Raw genomic sequence first — 20,173 nt, 5'->3', positions numbered from 1 at the left:
TCATACATAATAGTATTATACAAGAATTGAAATTCAAATCAAGAAGTAGGCACACCTACTAAATGGAATACGGTTTAATTTTATTTTCGAATTTTTATTTTAAGTATTTTATATTATAAACATTAATAAACTCTATTCAATTTGTAAATAAGAATTCTAATGCTATTGAATTACTTTAACTAAAATTGTATATTTGATAGTAGTGAATAATTTATATTGATCAATAATAAAAAACAAATTATTTATATTCAAAATTTATACTTAAAAAATATTTTTATTAATATATATAATAATGATTAAAAAATAAATATTCTCATACAACGCCCGTGATGATAAATATTAAATAAAAAATAATAAAATAATAATAAAAAGAGAAATAAACAAAATATCAACTGATTCGGAGTTTAAGTTATTGCTAAATAGAAGCTAATTACACACTAGAATATGAAGATAAATACAAAAAAAAACAATAATTTTAATAATTTAAATTTAAACATTACGTCTTGATAAGGTATTATGGTTAACTATCATCTCTCTACATAAAATAATTTTAAAATTTTAATTAAGCGCACAAAATCTTTTGAGTCGAGTATTAAAATATGCGAAATTAATTGGAGAGCTCCATTTTGATTGGATAATTATTTGTTAGTGTAATTACGTTGAATCTATGAATAAGTGGAAAATTCAAACCAACTTTTAGAAAGGGGCATAGAGTTAAACAAAATTACAATCTACGGCCATTGCCGTATACATATGTGAAAAACTAGTTGCCGTACGTATACAAAGTACCAACCCACCAAGGAACCGGCAGAAAAAATATATAACATTAAAATCAGTGGATTGGAAATTATTTCCAATATAAAAATAAACTTCAAATAAGGAAACAAAAAAAAAAACCCATTGTTATATTCCATTCACCACTGATTTTCCTCTCTTTCCTAAAGATCCAAAGAAAGCCCATTTGAGCTCTCTTTTTACTTGATCTCCCAGATCTTACATATTTTTCAAAAGACCCAGAATTCAGGAACTTATAAAACTTTGATTTAAAGAAGGGTAAGGAAGCTTTTGCTTTGCGTGGTTGGTGATAAGAAGTAGGGTCTTCTTGGGGAGATAATGCGGATAAATTTCTCGTTATAGTCTGCTTGTGTTTGGCTACCGAGATAATTCCTTTCTTGTTGTTTCTGTTTCTGGGTCTTTTTGTTTATTGAGGGAGAACTAGAAAAAGAAGCGAAAAAAACAGAAAAAAAAGAGAGATCTTTTTGGTGTTTTTATTTGGGTAGGAGAAAGATGCAGCAGGATCAGTTGAAGAAGGTTTGTTTCCTTTTTTTTTTTGAAAGTATGAGTTTGGATAGTATTTTTTATTTTAAAGCTTCAGAATTTTAAGAAATTTAAGATCTGGGTTTGGTGCATGAAAGTGGAAAAGTTTAACTTTTTTGATTGTCTTGAACATGGTTTAACAGGAAAATTTTAAGGTTCTTATTCATGATTTCTTGTTGGAAGAAGGATCTGGGCTTAGGTGTTATGGATTTCTAAGTTAATAAACTTTTTGAGATTTTATTTAAAGTTAAAGTTTGTTGAAGTTAAATAAATTTCATGAATTCCCTTTCTGGTAGCTTTATTAGCTGTTTTCTTGGTGAGCTGTTATGAGAGGAGATGTATTGGGATTTTGAAATTTGGGTTAGATCTTCTTTTGTTTGTTAATTTTTGGGTTTAATTGTTTACTGAGATTGAAAAGGCATAGTTCTGAACCGAAGAGAGCTTAACGAGATCAGATTGAGTTCACATTTCTGTTGTAATGAAGAAACTAATACAGAAAAAGAAAGAAAAAAGCACCTTGACGTGTACTGAAAGTTCACGTTATTAAATCAACTGTAAGTTTCAAAATTAAAAACTTGTTTCCTATTTGTAGCCAGTGGTGTAGACAAAATAGAAGTTTCACATTAAAAGTTTTCCGTTGGATGACCATGGTAATCTGATTGATGTGATTTATTGTCGTAATATTACCATATAAGGGAGGAATTAACTTTGAAATAAGTAGCCGCTTTTAGATGTTGAAATTGGTTGCGATACTTGAAGTGATGCTAGTGCTTAATGTTGCAAACAATTCTTGAAGATTATCCAATTTTCACTGTTTTGGCTTCCTGTAAATATGTTTTGCTTTTTATATCATGATAAAGATGGCAACTAATATTATTTGGATTCCTTTTGATCTGGCTTTCTTTACTAAAGGTGGTATTGATTTTTGTTTATGCTGGATTGCAATTCCAAGAAATGAATCTATTTTATTAGATTCTATGTTCGGTTTTGGACTAATAGAAACTTCAAGCTAAGAGCAACATCTGGAACCTAATTCTGTTCCCCAAAGCAATGACTTTTGGATCTGTTTTTTAATCTTTTAGTTCAGCATCTTTAAGGGCTATTAAAGCTGTAGGAATACTCTTGGTTTTGGCTTCATTCAAGCAACTTCTAGGTTGAATAGTTATTACTTATTGTGTGCAGGTAGTCGAAAACAAAGATTTGCATACATCTGTAACATCTTGAACCGGTTTTTAACTTCTAGTCTGCTTAAACCTGTAGTTTTGAGTGGGAGCATATACTTGCTACTGGTCATCCAATTATGTTATACTAGTAGCCTTGGCGCTAGTTTTTGTTTATACTGTTGCTCTGTCTTTGATCCTGCTGCTAGTGTTTCCTACTCTCTAAGTCCATAGATATTTTGTTTATGGCACCTTCTGTGGGATCCAACTATGCATGATTCTGTTCTTTTTCCAGCTGCTGCTGCAACCTTTTCTTTTCTTTAATCCATAGATAATTTACTAATTGCATGACCATGCATAATTCTGATTATTTTTCTTTTTCATTGTTCAGGATCTAAAAGAGATGGACTTTTTCACTGAATATGGGGATGCAAACAGGTACAAAATTCTTGAAGTTATTGGGAAGGGAAGCTATGGAGTTGTTTGTGCCGCAATTGACACACATACTGGGGAGAAAGTGGCAATAAAGAAAATAAATGATGTATTTGAGCACATATCTGATGCGATAAGGATTTTACGTGAGGTCAAGCTGCTCAGACTTCTTAGACATCCTGATATAGTTGAAATTAAGCGTATAATGTTGCCACCATCAAAAAGGGAGTTCAAAGACATATTTGTTGTTTTTGAGCTCATGGAGTCTGATCTTCACCAAGTCATCAAAGCTAATGATGACTTAACGCGTGAACACCACCAGTTTTTCCTTTACCAAATGCTTCGTGCAATGAAATATATGCATACAGGTACAAAGTTGTTTGTTTTCATTTCTCTAAGTGTTTATAATGTCATGATACATTTTTACTCGCTTCTGACTTGTCATCTACATAATTGGCAACATTTTTACTGTTTTTAATGAAAGGTGGAAGTTCCTTTCTCTCTCTGTATAATAGAAGTAAATTCTATTTGCCTTAGCTTTTGTTACCTATCCTTGATATCTTTTAATGCTTTAATTGAGATGAAATTGGTTGAGAGAGGGTGCTTGAAGTAATTGCAAATTTATTCTGATTGCTAAGTTCTTGGTTGCAGCTAATGTGTACCATCGTGACCTTAAACCGAAGAATATACTGGCAAATGCAAATTGCAAACTTAAAGTGTGTGACTTTGGGTTAGCAAGAGTTGCATTCAGTGACACCCCAACCACAGTCTTTTGGACGGTATGTAGTTTTTTAGCATGCCTTATCTTTTTTTCCCCTTTTCCCCTTAAAGATGAGTGGATATGCATTTTATGTTATTCCTGTTGTTCCTGCAGGACTATGTTGCTACACGATGGTACAGAGCTCCAGAGCTGTGTGGATCTTTCTTTTCTAAGGTATGGCTTTTCTGTCATGTGTGGCCTTTAGTTGTTTTCTGCCAAAGTAACTGGCAACATGGTGAAGCATGATATATAGTATCATGGACCAAAAGCTTGGCACAGATTTGTTGTTTGGCTATCTGCTAATTGCAGTCAAGGTCAAACATGTAGCATCTTCTAGTTCACTTATGAGCTTAGTGTGTCAGTTTCTTTTTTAAAAAATTTTTTATATATCTTTTCTTTGTATGATATCATTTGGTTTTAATGTTTTATTAAATTTAATTTTGGATATGCTGAATACCGGAGTACACTTATCAAGTTACCATGTATTGCTTGAGCTATGTCATACTTAGCAAATCAACACATTTTTTATTATGTAAAGAATACTTGAGTGCTTTTTAGTAAGCAGTAATGCCTAGATTAAAATAATTGTTGTTCAGGGAGGACTATGAACTCTCCTGGAAGTTGAAATATCTGTCATTCAGGTAACTGTGTCAGGTTATGTCTGTTTCTCTAGAGTGCTTTACTTGGGGTGTGAACTTTTAAATATACTTATTAAGTCTGATTTTTGTTGGCAACTGTCTGCAGTATACACCAGCTATTGATATTTGGAGCATTGGATGCATCTTCGCTGAGGTATTGACAGGGAAGCCCCTCTTTCCTGGCAAAAGTGTTGCTCATCAATTAGAATTGATCACTGATCTTTTGGGGACACCTGCACCAGAAACCATTTCTGGAGTATGGCATCTTGCTCTCTCTCTCTCTCTCTCTCTCCACTTTGCTTGTGTGTGTGTGTTTGTTTCCTTGGGGCCTACTTTGCTGTTCTTTTCTAGAGTGCGAATTGTTGATATTTGTTTCACATAATTGCAGGTTCGAAATGAGAAAGCAAGAAAATACTTGACAGAAATGCGGAGAAAACAACCTGTGCCATTTTCACAAAAATTTCCAAATGCAGACCGGTCAGCACTACGGCTATTGCAGAGGCTGTTAGCATTTGATCCAAAGGACCGGCCAACTGCTGAAGAGGTGTGTTGTTCTTTTTTTTTTTTTTCATGTTGTAAATATGGTATTCTCTAGATGCAATCCAGTCAATTATGAATGAAGCTTTCTTATACATATCTATATTCTGTGATAAAAGTTTCTGTGTTCTTTTTGGTTCATCATACTGAAACTTTTCTCTATTAATGTAACAGGCATTAGCTGATCCTTACTTCAAAGGCTTGGCTAAAATTGAGAGGGAACCTTCTTGTCAGCCAATTTCGAAATTAGAGTTTGAGTTTGAGAGGCGAAGGGTGACAAAGGAGGACATTAAGGAATTAATATACCGGGAGATACTAGAATATCATCCGCAGCTGCTCAAAGACTATATAAATGGAAATGAAGGAACCAGTTTTCTCTATCCAAGGTTTTAATACTACACAATTTCCTGACATATTTATCATTAATATTCACGTTTCTTGTATTTTTTTACTCTTAACCCACTTGGTTATATTGTGGTTTTTATTGCAGTGCTATCGGTCAATTTAGAAAGCAGTTCGCATATCTTGAGGAAAATGGAGGTCGAAGTGCGCCAGTTTTCCCTTTGGAGAGGAAGCATATGTCCCTCCCAAGGTATTACACATTTTAGACAATTCAGTTTCTAATATAATGTAATATTTTTAATTAAGAAATGTTAGTTGTGCAATTGCTCTCAGCTGCTTTGAGATGGGGCAAGGAAAAATGCGGACTCATGTACTATAGATCCATACTTACATCACATAAACACAAATGTATTCCTTCATTTTCTATGAATTTCTCCTAGTTGAATGACATACTGACTCAAAGAAATCAGCGCCTTTTCTCCCCTGCTGGATGCAATTTTCCAACTTGAGTTCTGTTTAATTGCAGGTCTGCAGTTCATTCGAATACTATCCCTCAAAATACGCAGTCAACATGTGAGAATCCACAAGTTACAGAAGAGGCTTCCAAAAAAGCAATAGATGCAATTTCTGGTAATTCAAAGATAGCCCGGCCTCCGCCTAGGGTGCCTACAGGTATGAACAATGTCTGTTCTTTTACCTCAGCTTTCTTCTGGTCAAGCAGCATTTGTCGTACAAATATGCTTTTTGCATGTGGTTTCTCTGGCCTCCCTGTCTATATCTGCCATATGTGGGTTTGGTGGCCATTAAAAATTAAAACTGGATCTCTTTAAATGAGTTTCACATTGCTGAAGACTCTTATTCCTCAGGTCTCTGGCTTTGAATGTTAAAAATACTTTTGCTCATTTTGCTTAGGTCTGCACTGAGTAGACTTGTTATCGATTATAGCAATGCACGTCCCTTTGTTGCTTCAACATTAGCTGATCCAGGATTCTGTTCTCCTTTTGCTTTGTACAGCAAAACCTGGGAGAGTTGTTGGATCTGTTATACCATGTGAGAATGGGAAAAATGTTAAAGATGGGTACAACGCAAAGATCTTTTACAGAAATGCAGTCCTTCCTCCACAGAATGTCTCCCCTCATTGTTTCCTGAGGACTAGCACCACAAATCAAGAGAAATCTGGAATACAGGCGGGTAGGGATCCACAAGCCAAACTGCAGCCTAGCATGGCTGCAAAACCATCCCCTGGGATGGTTGTTGACATTAACAGCAACCCCTATTACCAACCGCAAGCCAAGGCTGGGCAGTTAAATGATAGATTACCCATTGATACAAAACTTCTGCAGGCACAATCCCAGTTTGGTGCGGTTGGTGCTGCAGCTGTGGCTGTAGCTGCCCACAGGAATATGGGGACCGTTCAGTATGGCTTGTCTTAACTAGGGTTGGTTCCATGGTGTGTGGTTGACTGCTAGAACGGTCTATATCAAAGTGAGGTTAGAGTAGCTCTGGGGGTTTCTTGTCAAGGGAGGATGGGGTCTCAGGTGTTCTTTTCCGATATCTAATTTATGCCCTGTAATTATGTGCTGCTGCATCATTGAATTTTATAAGTGAATAAACTGCCTTCAATTTTCAGGAGACTAGGCCTGACGGAATTGTAAGTAGATTGATACTCAAGATTTAAATGGGTATATTTAGGATAAATTACATTAATATTGGCAAATATATGAGTCATAAAATAAGCATCAAAGAAAAAAACTTGGGGATCTGCCTGTATCCAATAACCTCAGATTTCAAAACGAGTAATGAATATTCCCATCCAGTTTGTCTTATTGGACTTTGTTGTGGTTCATGGATAATTTTTTCTTCGGTACAATGGAGGGCTAAGCCCTGGAAAGAGAGCAAACAAGCTAACATAACCATTCTCCAAAGATGCTAATACCATTTATTGTTTTGTTGGGAGAACTGTTCTGCAAGAAATTATTACATAAAATCATTTTTACTGTCAGCCATACAAGTCTATAAGATTTTATCCTTTCTTGATCATTTCCAGTGAGCTGATTCGAGTCGGGATTCAATGATGATGCATTTGATCCTTGGTTTGGGGCTTTGATAATTTAATTAAGAAATAAATTATAGAGGAATTTCACTGATTTTTGTGATGAAATATGATTGAATATGTTATTTCCAACTGCCACCTGCTGCATGAATTTCAGAGCTCTTCTTCTTATTTTTCATGATTTGTGGATCCCATCCAAGTGGGGCCATGGCCTCCCCTGGCTTTCGAAAAGTCCTAGGGCCATGTCCGACCCTGGCTGTTCGGAAATAAACAAACCTGGTACAAAATTCATAAAAAACAAAAAATGCTTGTCTTGTCTGATGATACACAATATTATTCCAGGATTCTAGGTTTTGGATAAAATAAAATATATTATTTATTAACAAACAATCTTATCAAATCGGGTTAGACTCCACGTGAATAAGATCAAGCCTCGAGCTTGGGTCGATAACCTAGGCTGTGGAGAACTCTGGTAAACATTTATCTATTGCAACACAAGATTATAAAATCGAAAATGTTAAGGAATGATTTCAACACGTGCATCTATGTTATTTTTTTAAAGTTTTATTCATTTTAATTTATAGGGCATAAAAAGTTATCAATTTATAAACTCAAAAAATACGAAAAAGTTATCAACATATAAATTTAAAAAATATAATAAAAATTAATAATTGATTGTATTGTGAATTGACAAAATTAATTCACTTAATATTTATCGAAATATGACAAGATTATCAAATTCTTATAGAGTTTTTATGCAACAGAACACTATACAAACAATTTAAGAAGGACTTGAAGAAAAGTAGAGAGAATGTATATAGTTTTTTGCTGGGGCTTTTCCCTTGTGGCTGATAGCAGGATTGCTGTTTAATTTTATAGGTGGTTATCATGGTAGCTTTCACGAGGCATTAAGGAGGGTGTTCGAAATGTACAAGACTAATCTCTCACTCGGTTTGCTGACATGAAGTGAATCTCCAAGTGTAGAGGGGAGATTCTTTTCTTTGCTTTTCTTTGTTGATTTTGAGTATGAATTTGGTTGTATAGGTGTTTTATTTTTGTGCTTGACAAGATTACATTTGTCTGTTTGGTTGAGGTTTGCTAACTTCATTTTGTTTGATGGGGGTGTATATGCTGCTTTTCTGGGGAAGGCAGGGGTTGATTTTGCAGCTGCCGTTTTGGTTTTTGTGTTTGTGCAGTTGGTGGTTTGGAGGTTATTCTCCTCCTTTAGGCTGTAGCTTTGTTTCTGTAGGAATGAATTCAGCTCTTCAAAAAAAAGAAAAAAAAATAGAGAGAATGATTGCATATTATTTTTCTTTTCATTTTTTTATTCATATTTAAAAATTAAAGAGTCTTATTTATAGAGAAAGATCCCTTTGCCTAATAGATACAACTATCTATTTTTTATAGACACAATTGTCTATTTTTCAATAGATACAAATGTCCGTTTTCAAAAAACATATTTAATCGATTTTTAAAATAATTATTTGAATAAATTTAATTATTTAAATAAAAATAACTCTTAAATAATTATAATTGGTTAAAAAACTTTCTTCTTTTGACTCTTCTATTGTTATTGTTGAAAATGTCGTTCAAAGCAATATTTTTGTTGTTGGCTACTTGGTGATTAGCTACTCAACTTTCACTTCCCAGAATGCATGGGTAGGAGTTGTCCCATTAGTACACTGCCACATTCAGGATTCCTCATTTAATTGTGGTAGAGGCTGGCTGATGGAATGGAAACACAAGCAGACAGACACACAAGATTTAAATGGCTATATTTAGGGTAAATACACTAATTTTGTCAAATATATGAGTCATAAAACAAGCATCAAAGAAAAACATTCTCCAAAGATGCTAGTGACCATTTGTTATTTGTTTTGAGGTTTTATTTTACTGTGTAAGTCTGTATGATTTTATCCTTTCTTGATCATTTCCATTGAGCTGATAGAGTCGGATTCAATGATGATGCATTTGATCCTCGGATTGAAGAGTTTGATCATTAAAAAAAAGAAAAAGAAATCTCAAAATTTAATTAAGAAATTAAGTATAGAAAATTTCACTGATTTGTGAGACGAAATATGATTGAAGATATGACAACTACGGTTGAATATATTATACTACTAAATTCAAGGAAGATTGTAAATGGGATAAGAAAGTAAAACAAGAGCTTTTGCTAAAAAAAAAAATATGAAACGCAAGAGTTGATGAACGTGGAGCTCCTCACATGTCATGTTGGAAGAGAACGACTCGACCAATGCAATGAACCGGTGCAACAATCCGCTAAATGTCCCATGCTGTTTAAATAACGTGGCCAACCAGTTGTTTATTAAAGCACGAGGTCAAGACGTGGCAGCTGGTGCATATCAGTAGAGAAGCCAGTACCGTCGCCGATGAACTTGCACAAGTTGGGGTTAAGTAATCTTCCATATGGGACTGAGCATGTGGATTAGCTGCTGTCTCTTTATCGATTACTGGACCATGATCCTCCCTATGAGCACATGCCCTCCGGTGGCATGTGGTTAGGTGGCTCTTAGGCCTCTATTTATATCATTCTTATGGTGTCTACACATTTTTCCTCAAAAGTCATAGCTGCAAACTTTGAATGCTATTGTTTTTTTATTAGTTTCGAAAATTTCAAGGTAGGTTTGACCAGAAGATTTCTTAAATTCGAGATCTGGAGCCTCAATTTTCTTATGGTGTCTATATACGCGTATTCACTGGATCATATTTGGCACTCATTTCTCACTAGCTTTCTTCTCAGCGAACATTCACTCAATTTGCTTTGCTCTTATGGATGATAAAACTGCATCCAAAAACATTTCCTCCGAAGGAGACAAGGTAATGGAAGAATTGATTCAAACGCTTCCACAAGAGAAAGACTGGGTTGGCTCCACTCTCTACCAATACCAAGGCTTTTGGTACTCTTTGGTTCCAGCCAAGGCAGTCATTTCATTTCAAAACCACTTCAAAGCTCATGATACTGATATCTTCTTAATCACAGCGCCCAAATCAGGCACCACATGGTTGAAGGCTCTCATCTTCTCCGTTGTGAACCGCAAGCAATTCCCACACACGCAAAGCCCTTTGCTCGCAACAAGCCCCCATGACCTTGTGCCTATCATTGAGTTCAGCATTTACTCGGAAAACCAAACTCTTGATCTTGGAAATGGAAATTTTCCTAGCCCAAGAATTTTTGCAACTCACACACCCTACGGTACATTGCCTAGTTCCATCCTAAAATCCAATTGTCGCATTGTTTATCTTTGCAGGAACCCTCTCGACCAATTCATCTCGGATTGGCACTTTATTGTGAACAATTTTCCTCGAAAGGAAGATTTCAAACCTTTTTCAATAGAGGAAGGTTTTGACAGGTTTTGTAAAGGAATTCATGCCTTTGGTCCATTTTGGGAACATGTTTTAGGGTATTGGAAGATGAGTTTGGAGCATCCTGAAAAAGTCTTGTTTTTGAAATATGAAGATTTGAAGAAGGATATTACTTCCAACTTGATGAAGCTGGCTGATTTCTTAGGCTACCGTTTCTCGGAGGAGGAAATTAGACAAGGAGTTGTTGAAGAAATATCAAAGCTGTGTAGCTTTGAAACCTTGAAGACTGTGGAAGTGAACATGACTGGAGAAAGGCCTGATGGGCTTAAGAATTCAGCATTTTTTAGGAATGGTAAGGTGGGAGATTGGGTGAATTTCATAAGCCCACTAATGGCTGATCGCATGAAACAACTTTCTGAAGAAAAGTTGGGCGATTCCGGCCTAAAGTTTGATTTGTTGGATAAAATGGAATAGACTGTTAAATCCAACAAGTGCATAGGAATTTTGTAGCACTCTTTAATCTGTCGTTGTTCTTTTGCATTTAAACATTTTCTACCGAATTGGTGTTATTCCTTTCCATCTTGAAATCAACCCTTATGTGCTATGCATTTGTGTACCTTCGTGCACATTATTACGGAGATAAGACATAAATAAAATAGATTAATGATAACATGTGCCTCTTTTTGTTTGATTTTTTTTTATGTTTTACAATTTTGGATTATTATAAAATTGACAATTTTATTTATGCTGGATATATATAGTAGTGAGATAAATTTAACTTTTTTTTGAAAGATAAAGATATCATTAATAAATATGAACAAGCACTCGAATATTTGATTTATTGGTTGATGAATAATTTTTCTATTTAAAGAACAAGATTCAAATTTTCCTTTCCACAATTATAAAAAAAAATATGAGCAAAGAAAAACACCATCCAAATCAAAAGGCAGCGGCAACACAAGCAGGCGGCAAAAATGAGCAACAATAAGAGGAACAGCCCAGCAAGAAGAACGAGAAGAAATGCCCAGAAACCGCAACCAGAAAACATTGAATCAATCTGAACAGGAGTTCACCAGAAAACACACAAAAATGTCCATTCAAAGTAATATTTTATTGTGGGCTATTTTGTGATTAGTTACTCCTACTTTCACTTTCCATGTCAGAATATATGAGCCGGAATTGTCTCATTAGTACACTTTCACATTCAAGATTCCTCATTTAATTGTGGAAGAGGCTGGCTGATGTAATGGAAATACAAGCAGATTAACACACAAGATTTAAATGGCTATATTTAGGTGCACTCGAACATTTAATTCATTGATTGGTATATGATCTATTTGTCTAAAGAGTAGAGTTCAAATTCTTCTTTCCTAATTATAAAAAAAAAAAAATTATATTTACGGTATATACGTTAATTTTGTCAAATATATGAGTCATAAAACAAGCATCAAAGAAAAACACTTGGGGCTGCTTCTAGTGTCTGAAAAGAAACATTTCTTATACGTGGAATGGACACAGGTGAAGGTATTCAATAACCTAATGAAATATTTCCATCTAGTGCGGCTTATTGGACTTCGTTGTGGTCCATGGAAGTTTTTCTTTGGGTACAAACCGAAAGCCAAGCCCTGGAAAGAATGCAAACAATCTAACGTAATGGACCTCCCTTTGAATATTGGTTTGACTTGCTATTGGGCTTCGTTTTCGTTAGTTTATGTTTTCTCTTTGATTTTTGTTTGTTTGTTTAGTAATCATGCAATAATATTTTTATTTTCTAAAAAATATATGAACAAAATATCATATTTAATCACATGAAATAATGTGTGTTAAAATAATATGGATATGCAAAAAAAAGTAAATAAATAAATAAATAGATATAGTTTAGCGTAAGATATTTATAAATCATGTTGATGCCTTAAAAATATTGAATATTTATATTTTTATAAAAATAACATGATAGGATATTTAGGTTTTATTCATCACTATTGGAAATACACAAGATAATGTAAAAAATAATAATAAGTAAACAATAGAATAATAATAATAATATAATAATAGAAAATAATATTTTAACTTTGCCAAAAAAGAATAGTAAAAATAATAGCTAGATTATTATGTGCCATCATCATTACATTTTTTTAAAATTGTCATTCCATTCATTTTGATTTTATATCCTGCATGCGAATCAAGATTCTGATGATGAGATCTTTTTGAGAAAGATTGTAAAGATAAGTTTTCCTAAGAAATTCTCTAGGTGAGAATTTGATCCCAAATTGTACCAGAAGGATGAGAGGATCTGAGAAACGTTTTCAATACAAGATTTTGATTTGTATTTAACAAATTATAATATGTATCATGCCCAACAACCTTTATTTTGTACAAGATTGCCAATCCCGATGATGTGATTTATTCAAGAAACTTGTAAGGATAAGTTTTATTGGATAATTTTTTAGGTGAGATGATATTTTCGAATTTTATCAAAATGATGAGAGGATCTTAGAAATGACATCGATAAAAGGTTGTCAATTGTAATAATTAATTATGAACTTGCACTCCATTGACACGCCAATGATCTCAATGATAAGATTTCCTCGTAAAATTTGAAAAGATAAGTTCTCAACGAATTCTCTAGGTGAGAGGGCAATGTCTGTTCTTTTACCTCAGCTTTCTTTTGGTCAAGCAACATTTGTCGTACAAATATCCCCATTGCATGTGGTTTCTCTGGCCTCCCTGTCTATATCTGCCATATGTGGGTTTGGTGGCCATTAAAAATTGGAACTGAATCTCTTTAAATGAGTTTCACATTACTGAAGACACTTATTCCTCAGGTCTCTGGCTTTAAATGTTAAAAATACTTTTGCTCATTTTGCTTAGGTCTGCACTGAGTAGACTTGTTATCGATTATAGCAATGCATGTCCCTTTGTTGCTTCGACATTAGCTGATCCAGGATTCTGTTCTCCTTTTGCTTTGTACAGCAAAACCTGGGAGAGTTGTTGGATCTGTCATACCATATGAGAATGGGAAAAATGTTAAAGATGGGTACAATGCAAAGATCTTATACAGAAATGCAGTCCTTCCTCCACAGAATGTCTCCCCACATTGTTTCCTGAGGACTAGCACCACAAATCAAGAGAAATCTGGAATACAGGCGGGTAGGGATCCACAAGCCAAACTGCAGCCTAGCATGGCTGCAAAACCACCCCCTGGGATGGTTATTGACATCAACAGCAACCCCTATTACCAACCGCGAGCCAAGGCTGAGCAGTTAAATGATAGATTACCCATTGATACAAAACTTATGCAGGCACAATCCCAGTTTGGTGCAGTTGGTGCTGCAGTTGTGGCAGTCGCTGCCCACAGGAATCTGGGGACCGTTCAGTATGGCTTGTCGTAACTAGGATTGGTTCCATGGTGTGTGGTTGACTGCTAGAACGGTCTGTATCAAAGTGAAGTTAGAGTAGCTCTGGGGGTTTCTTGTCAAGGGAGGATGGGGTCTCAGGTGTCCTCTTCCAATACCTAATTTATGCCCTGTAATTATGTGCTGCTGCATCATTGAATTTTATAAGTGAATAAATTGCCTTCAATTTTCAGGAGACTAGGCCTGATGGAAATGTAAGTAGGTTGACACTCAAGATTTAAATGGGTATATTTAGGATAAATTACATTAATATTGGCAAATATATGAGTCATAAAACAAGCATCAAAGAAAAACACTTGGGGCTCTACTTGCATCCAATAACCTCGGATTTCAAAACGAGTAATGAATATTCCCATCCAGTTTGTCTTGTTGGACTTTCACTCTTAAATAATTAAAAAACTTTCTTCTTTTATTATTGTTGAAAATGTCGTTCAAAGCAATATTTTTGTTGTTGGCTACTTGGTGATTAGCTACTCCTACTTGTTAGAAAAATATTAGAAACAAAGGAATATAAAACTAGTAAAAGCAGTAATTGGTTTGAGGCGTGGTATCACTATCCTTAGGGATAATTTTTGCCTCTTCGGAGTATAAAACTCGGTGTAAAATGACTGTAGCGGTTATCCTCCAGGATTCAATAGACTCTTCCTTATAGTTTGCACAAACTATTAAGGGATGACAGGAACAGCAGAAAGAAAAAAAAAAGAAGAAAACCCAACAGAGAAAGCTTAAGAGAAGAAAAGCTTTGGTGTGTCCTGTGAGTGAGGGTGTGAGGCTGTATTTATAAGCATGGAGTGAGGTGAACGTTGCACCAAATAAGGTGAACGTTGCACCAGATCAGGAAGTTGAGAAAAACCTGGTCAACATTTATACCAAGTCAAATACACGTTGGAGCAAAACCAGGATAAACATTGAGGAAAACCAAGAGAATTAGGTAAGCATGGTAGAGTTAGACTTTGATTTAATCAAAGGCTGAAAAAGCTTAAAAAAATAAAGTCAAGGTACAAAAAGTCATTTGGGCACAGCCCACGTGTATATTCGTGAGCAGGGAGGGAATCTGAAGTTTCTAAAGGTTTGGCCCAATTTGGTGTACGCGCGAGTCCACTCCATTTTCCTTGCTTGCAACAAGCCCATAGTTGGTTTCTCAATATAAGGCATTCACCTTTTATGTATTTTGGCAATATGGGATGTTTGAACCTTATAAAATACATTATTTTTCAACAATCCCCCACATATTTCATAAAGTTTTATAAGAAGTTTTACTGGGTCAAATTTCATTTGAGTGTAATGTATCGTGACTGATGCCTTTTAAGCTATGAACCACCCATAGAAAGAATGAAATATAAGTCACAGAATTTTGGTTAAGTTTGTAACTTATATGAACCAAAATTCTTTATGTGAAATATAGTTTTCATCAATCACATTACATCTCCACAATTTTTGCTGTTCAACGCGGTTTTGCGAGAATAGGCCATGCGCGTGCCTGGTTATTCATAAGTGCTCTAGAGAATTTGCCATAATTCTCATAGAAGCGGCCCCACTCCACACTTATATAGGTTGATTCCATCAAGTGTATACTACAGTATAATACACTACCCATAAGGAATATGGAATGCATTAAGAGTTTAACTCAACCTTTCTTACATTACAGTTTTGCACTACTTACACACCATAAGAGGGACAATAATTTCAATAGTACATTAATTTATCAACAAATAACTTGTTATTACCCATATGAACCTAATTCATGGGATTTCCAATCACATAGGTTGGGTTATTACTATTTGTTGATTTTCTCATTTGGCTTAAATCCCATTCCCCTCGATGTAGCATTAATTAATTTTCTTTCCAGGGGTTTAGTCAGAGGATCTGCCAAATTCAGCTCTGACTTCACATAATTAATGGATATAATTCCATCTCTAAGCAGCTGCTTTACTATATCATGTCTCAAACGAATGTGTCTATTTTTACCATTGAAAGTTTTATTCTTTGCAATGGTTATTGCCGCTTAGTAATCACAATGCATGGACACAGAAGGTGTTGGTTTCATTCCCAATGGAATATCTGGTAAGAGGTTTCTCAACCACTCAGCCTCATTACCAGCCAACTCTAAAGCTACAAATTCTGACTCCATTGTAGATTTAGCAATTATTGTTTGTTTGGCTGATTTCTAAGTTATAGCACCCCCACCAAGGGTGGATACATAACCACTTGTAGATTTCGTCTCATCTGAATTTGAGATCCAGTTAGCATTACTGTATCCTTCTAATACAGTGGGAAATCCATTATATAAAATACCATAGTTTATGGTACCTTTCAAATATTTCATCACCCTACTCAAGGCAGTCCAATGATCTCTATTAGGACTTTGTGTATATCTGCTCAGTCTACATACAACATAAGCTATATTTGGTCGAGTATAATTCATCAAATGTATCAGACTCCCAATAATTTGTGCATACTCAGACTAAGCTACACTATCACCTCTATTTTTCTTTAATTGGATATTACTATCATAAGGAGTACTCACAGGTGTGACATCAAAATGTCTAAACCTTTTAAGTAGCCTCTCAACATAATGCCCTTGTGTTAGCATTAAGCCACTATCACATCTTATGATTTTAAAACCCAAAATAACTTTGGCTTCTGCCAAATCTTTCATGTCAAATTTAGAAGTCAAAAAACATTTTGTTTTATTAACCACATCAATGCTTGTACCAAAAATAAGCATATCATCAACATATAAGCTACTAATCACACATCCACTATCAACAATTTTTGTGTACAGACATTTATCAACTCTAACAGTAGAAAATCCATTACTAACAAGAATTTGATCAAATTTCTCATGCCATTGTTTTGGTGCTTATTTCAAACCATATAATGATTTAATTAATTTACAAACTTTGTTTTCTTGATTAGGAAGAATACATCCCTCAGGTTGTGTCATATAAATTTCTTCTTCTAAATCACCATTTAAAAAAGCAGTTTTTACATCCATTTGATGAACAATAAGTTTGTAAATTGAAGCTAAGGTAGATAAAACACGAATTGATGCAATTCTTGTTACTAGAGAAAAAGTATCAAAATAGTCAATGTTTGGTTTTTGAGTAAAACCCTTTGTAACTAATCTAGCTTTATATTTATCAATAGAACCATTAGAATTAATTTTCCTTTTAAAAATCCATTTGCAACCAATTGGTTTGGCTCCAGGTGGTAAATCAACTAATTCCCAAGTTTGATTTTGTAAAATCGAATCAATCTCATTTTGTATGGCTTCTTTCCAAAATAAACTTTCTTTAGAAGAAATTGCATCAACATAAGTCAAAGGATCATTATCTACAAGATAAGTACAAAAATCATTACCAAAAGAAATTTCCTTCCTTGGTCTTTTACTCCTTCTCAAATCATCATTTTGTATTTCAAAATCATTTTTACTAAAGGGTGTATGAGAAATTGTATCAATTCTTAATAGAAAAATAAGTTCAAAAAATTCAGCATTCTTTGTTTCAACAATTGTATTACAATCAATAACATCACTTTTTAATACAAGAAACCTATATGCAACACTATGTTCAGCATAACCAATAAACATGCAATCAGATGTTTTAGAACCAATTTTTCTCTTCTTAAATTCAAGAAGCATTACCTTAGCTAGACACCCCCATACTTTTAAATATTTTAAATTAGGAGAATAACCTTTCCATAATTCATAAGGTGTCTTACCAGTTTTCTTATAAGGTATTCTATTTTGAATATGACATGTAGATAATAAAGCTTCACCCCACAAATTTTCACGTGCATTGGAAGTAACAAGCATAGAGTTCTTCATTTCTTTTAATGTTCTATTTTTTCTTTAAGCTACACCATTTGATTCAGGAGAATATGGAGGAGTAATTTCATGAATTATTCATTCTTTTTCACAAATATCATTAATCGGTATATATTCACCCCCTCTATCTGATCTAACTCTTTTTATCTTTTTATTCAATTGATTTTCTACCTCAGCTTTATATTTAATAAACATGTCAAAAGCTTCATCTTTATGCCTAAGTAAATAAACTTTAGTAAATCTAGAATAATCGTCAATAAATGTAACATAGTATTGCTTACCTCATCTAGTCACAGTTTGTTTTAGATCTCCTAAGTCTGTATGAATTAAACTTAATAATTCAGATTCTCTATTTACTGAAATACAATTTTTCTTAGTTGATTTCGTTTCAACACATATTTCACATTTATTAAAGCATCCATTTTTAATATTAGAAATTAATCCTAGTGATTGCATTTTCTTAATATAGGGAATACTAACATGTCCTAGTCTACCATGCCATAAATCATCAGAGTCAATCATGTAAGTGAAAGAATTGTCATTTTCATTCCAAACATTGGAAATATTAAGTACAAAGAGTCCTTGATTGCAATAACCCTTACCCACAAACACATTATTTTTGGTCATCACTATCTTGTCAGATTCGAATGACACTTTCACCCCAACCTTGCCTAATAAGGCCATAGATACCAGGTTTGCCCTTATATTGGGAACATGAAGAACATCATTTAGAGCTAGGGTCTTGTTAGATGTGAGCTTGAGAAGGACTTTCCCTTTACCAAGAACTTGAGCAGTTCGAGAATCACTGGGGTAAATTGTCTCTTCTCCTTCCCCTATAGGAGTATAGGAGGTAAAGGCATTTCTGTTTGCACAAATATGCTTGGTAGCACCTGAGTCTACCACCCATTCCTTCACACTGGCAACCATATTTGCTTGTGAAATGACCGCAGCAATTACATCGTCAGATTCATCTACTTTGACCAAGTTGACTCTTGGATTAGCAGGTTTGTCATTTCCCTTTGCTATTTTCCTGCATTGTGCTGCATGATGCCCTGACTTTCCACAGACAAAACAACTACCCTTCTTTTTAAAGGTGAGATGAGGAGCTTTGGGTTTATGATCAGGTTTGTAAGGGTACCTTTGTTGGCGCTTGGTTTTGCCTTGCACCAGATTGGCTTTAGTTGCAATTTCCTTAGCTTTGGAGGCCTTAATCTCCCTGCGAGTTGTGTCTTCAATAATGATGTGCACAATCAAATCTGCAAGTGACAACTGCTTTTCCTTGTGCTTCAGTTGTTGCTTGTATCCATTCCAGGATTCTGTTAGCTTCTCAATCAACAACCCATCAACGAACTCTTCTTGCAAGTTGATTTTTTCAACCTTCAAACCATCCACCAGCTTGTGGTATTTATTGATTTGACTCTTGATGTCCTTGTCATCTGTCATCTTCCAGCAATAAAAGTTGCCAATCACGAACTTCTGTTTCCCAACATCTTCAGCAGTGTATTTGGCTATCATTGACTCTCATATTTGCTTTGTTTCTTTGTAAGGGCTGTATACATCAAACAACTCATTAGAAAATGTGCTAATGATTGCATGCCTGCATACCTTATTTGCATGCATCCATGGTTCCAGCATCTTGACTTCATCTGGCTTGAAATAAATTAGTGCAAAAGCAACCCCATGAACATCAGGGATTGAAAAAATCCTTTCTTGCCACTTTTTGAAGTTTCTGCCATCAAAGACTTCTATTTTGGAAATATCTAGAAATGGTTTCGCATATGAAGTCGAGGGCATAGGAGGAATGATCATCGGAGTGGGAGCTATGGGGGAACCGTTGACAGTGGTGGTGGCAGTAGAGACAGAGGCAGCATTAGGAACAGTGGCAGCAACATTATTAACGTGGGAATCTATTATCCTTAAGAATGTTAGAAAAATATTAGAAATAAAGGAATATAAAACTAGTAAAAGCAGTAATTGGTCTGAGGCATGGTATCACTGTCCTTAAGGATAATTTTTGCCCTTTCGGAGTATAAAACTCGATGCAAAAGGACTGTAGCGGTTATCCTCCAGGATTCAACAGACCCTTCCTTATAGTTTGCACAAACTATTAAGGGATGACAAGAACAGCAGAAAAAAAAAAAGAAGAAAACCCAACAGAGAAAGCTTAAGAGAAGAAAAGCTTTGGTGTGTCTTGTGAGTGAGGGTGTGAGGTTGTATTTATAAACATGGAGTGAGGTGAACGTTGCACCAGATCAGGGAGTTGAGGAAAAATTGGTCAACATTTATACCAAGTCAGATACACGTTGGAGCAAAACTAGGATAAACATTGAGGAAAACTAGAAGAATTAGGTAAGTATGGTAGAGT

General features: G+C 34.7%; 3 protein-coding genes across 5 annotated transcripts; all 3 read left to right on the top strand.

Annotated features, from left to right (window-relative positions):
* On the top strand, positions 870-6,835 carry LOC18594427 (mitogen-activated protein kinase 19). Of its 3 annotated transcripts, none has more exons than XM_018124862.1 (10): positions 870-1,311; positions 2,869-3,277; positions 3,561-3,688; positions 3,784-3,843; positions 4,414-4,563; positions 4,696-4,851; positions 5,019-5,230; positions 5,335-5,436; positions 5,713-5,858; positions 6,099-6,340. In XM_018124862.1, the coding sequence occupies exons 1-10, from the start codon at positions 1,288-1,290 to the stop codon at positions 6,107-6,109; spliced, it is 1,398 nt and encodes a 465-aa protein (XP_017980351.1). In that variant the 5' UTR covers positions 870-1,287; the 3' UTR covers positions 6,110-6,340. The 3 variants fall into 3 exon arrangements, with proteins under 3 accessions (XP_017980351.1, XP_017980349.1, XP_017980348.1); XM_018124860.1 differs by having other exon boundaries at positions 873-1,053; positions 6,201-6,835; XM_018124859.1 differs by having other exon boundaries at positions 874-1,311; positions 6,201-6,835.
* LOC18594426 (cytosolic sulfotransferase 15) lies at positions 10,030-11,197 on the top strand. The gene has a single exon (XM_018124329.1). The coding sequence runs from the start codon at positions 10,030-10,032 to the stop codon at positions 11,035-11,037; it is 1,008 nt and encodes a 335-aa protein (XP_017979818.1). The 3' UTR covers positions 11,038-11,197.
* On the top strand, positions 13,353-13,970 carry LOC108662768 (mitogen-activated protein kinase 19-like). The gene is made up of 2 exons (XM_018124328.1): positions 13,353-13,388; positions 13,500-13,970. Exons 1-2 carry the CDS (start codon positions 13,353-13,355, stop codon positions 13,953-13,955), a joined length of 492 nt encoding a protein of 163 aa, XP_017979817.1. The 3' UTR covers positions 13,956-13,970.

The sequence above is a fragment of the Theobroma cacao genome, chromosome 7 (genome assembly GCF_000208745.1).
Source record: "Theobroma cacao cultivar B97-61/B2 chromosome 7, Criollo_cocoa_genome_V2, whole genome shotgun sequence".
In the NCBI taxonomy this organism is placed as follows: domain Eukaryota; kingdom Viridiplantae; phylum Streptophyta; class Magnoliopsida; order Malvales; family Malvaceae; genus Theobroma; species Theobroma cacao.
Note: the sequence above shows the minus strand (reverse complement) of the source record. Positions and strands in the feature narration are given on the sequence as shown.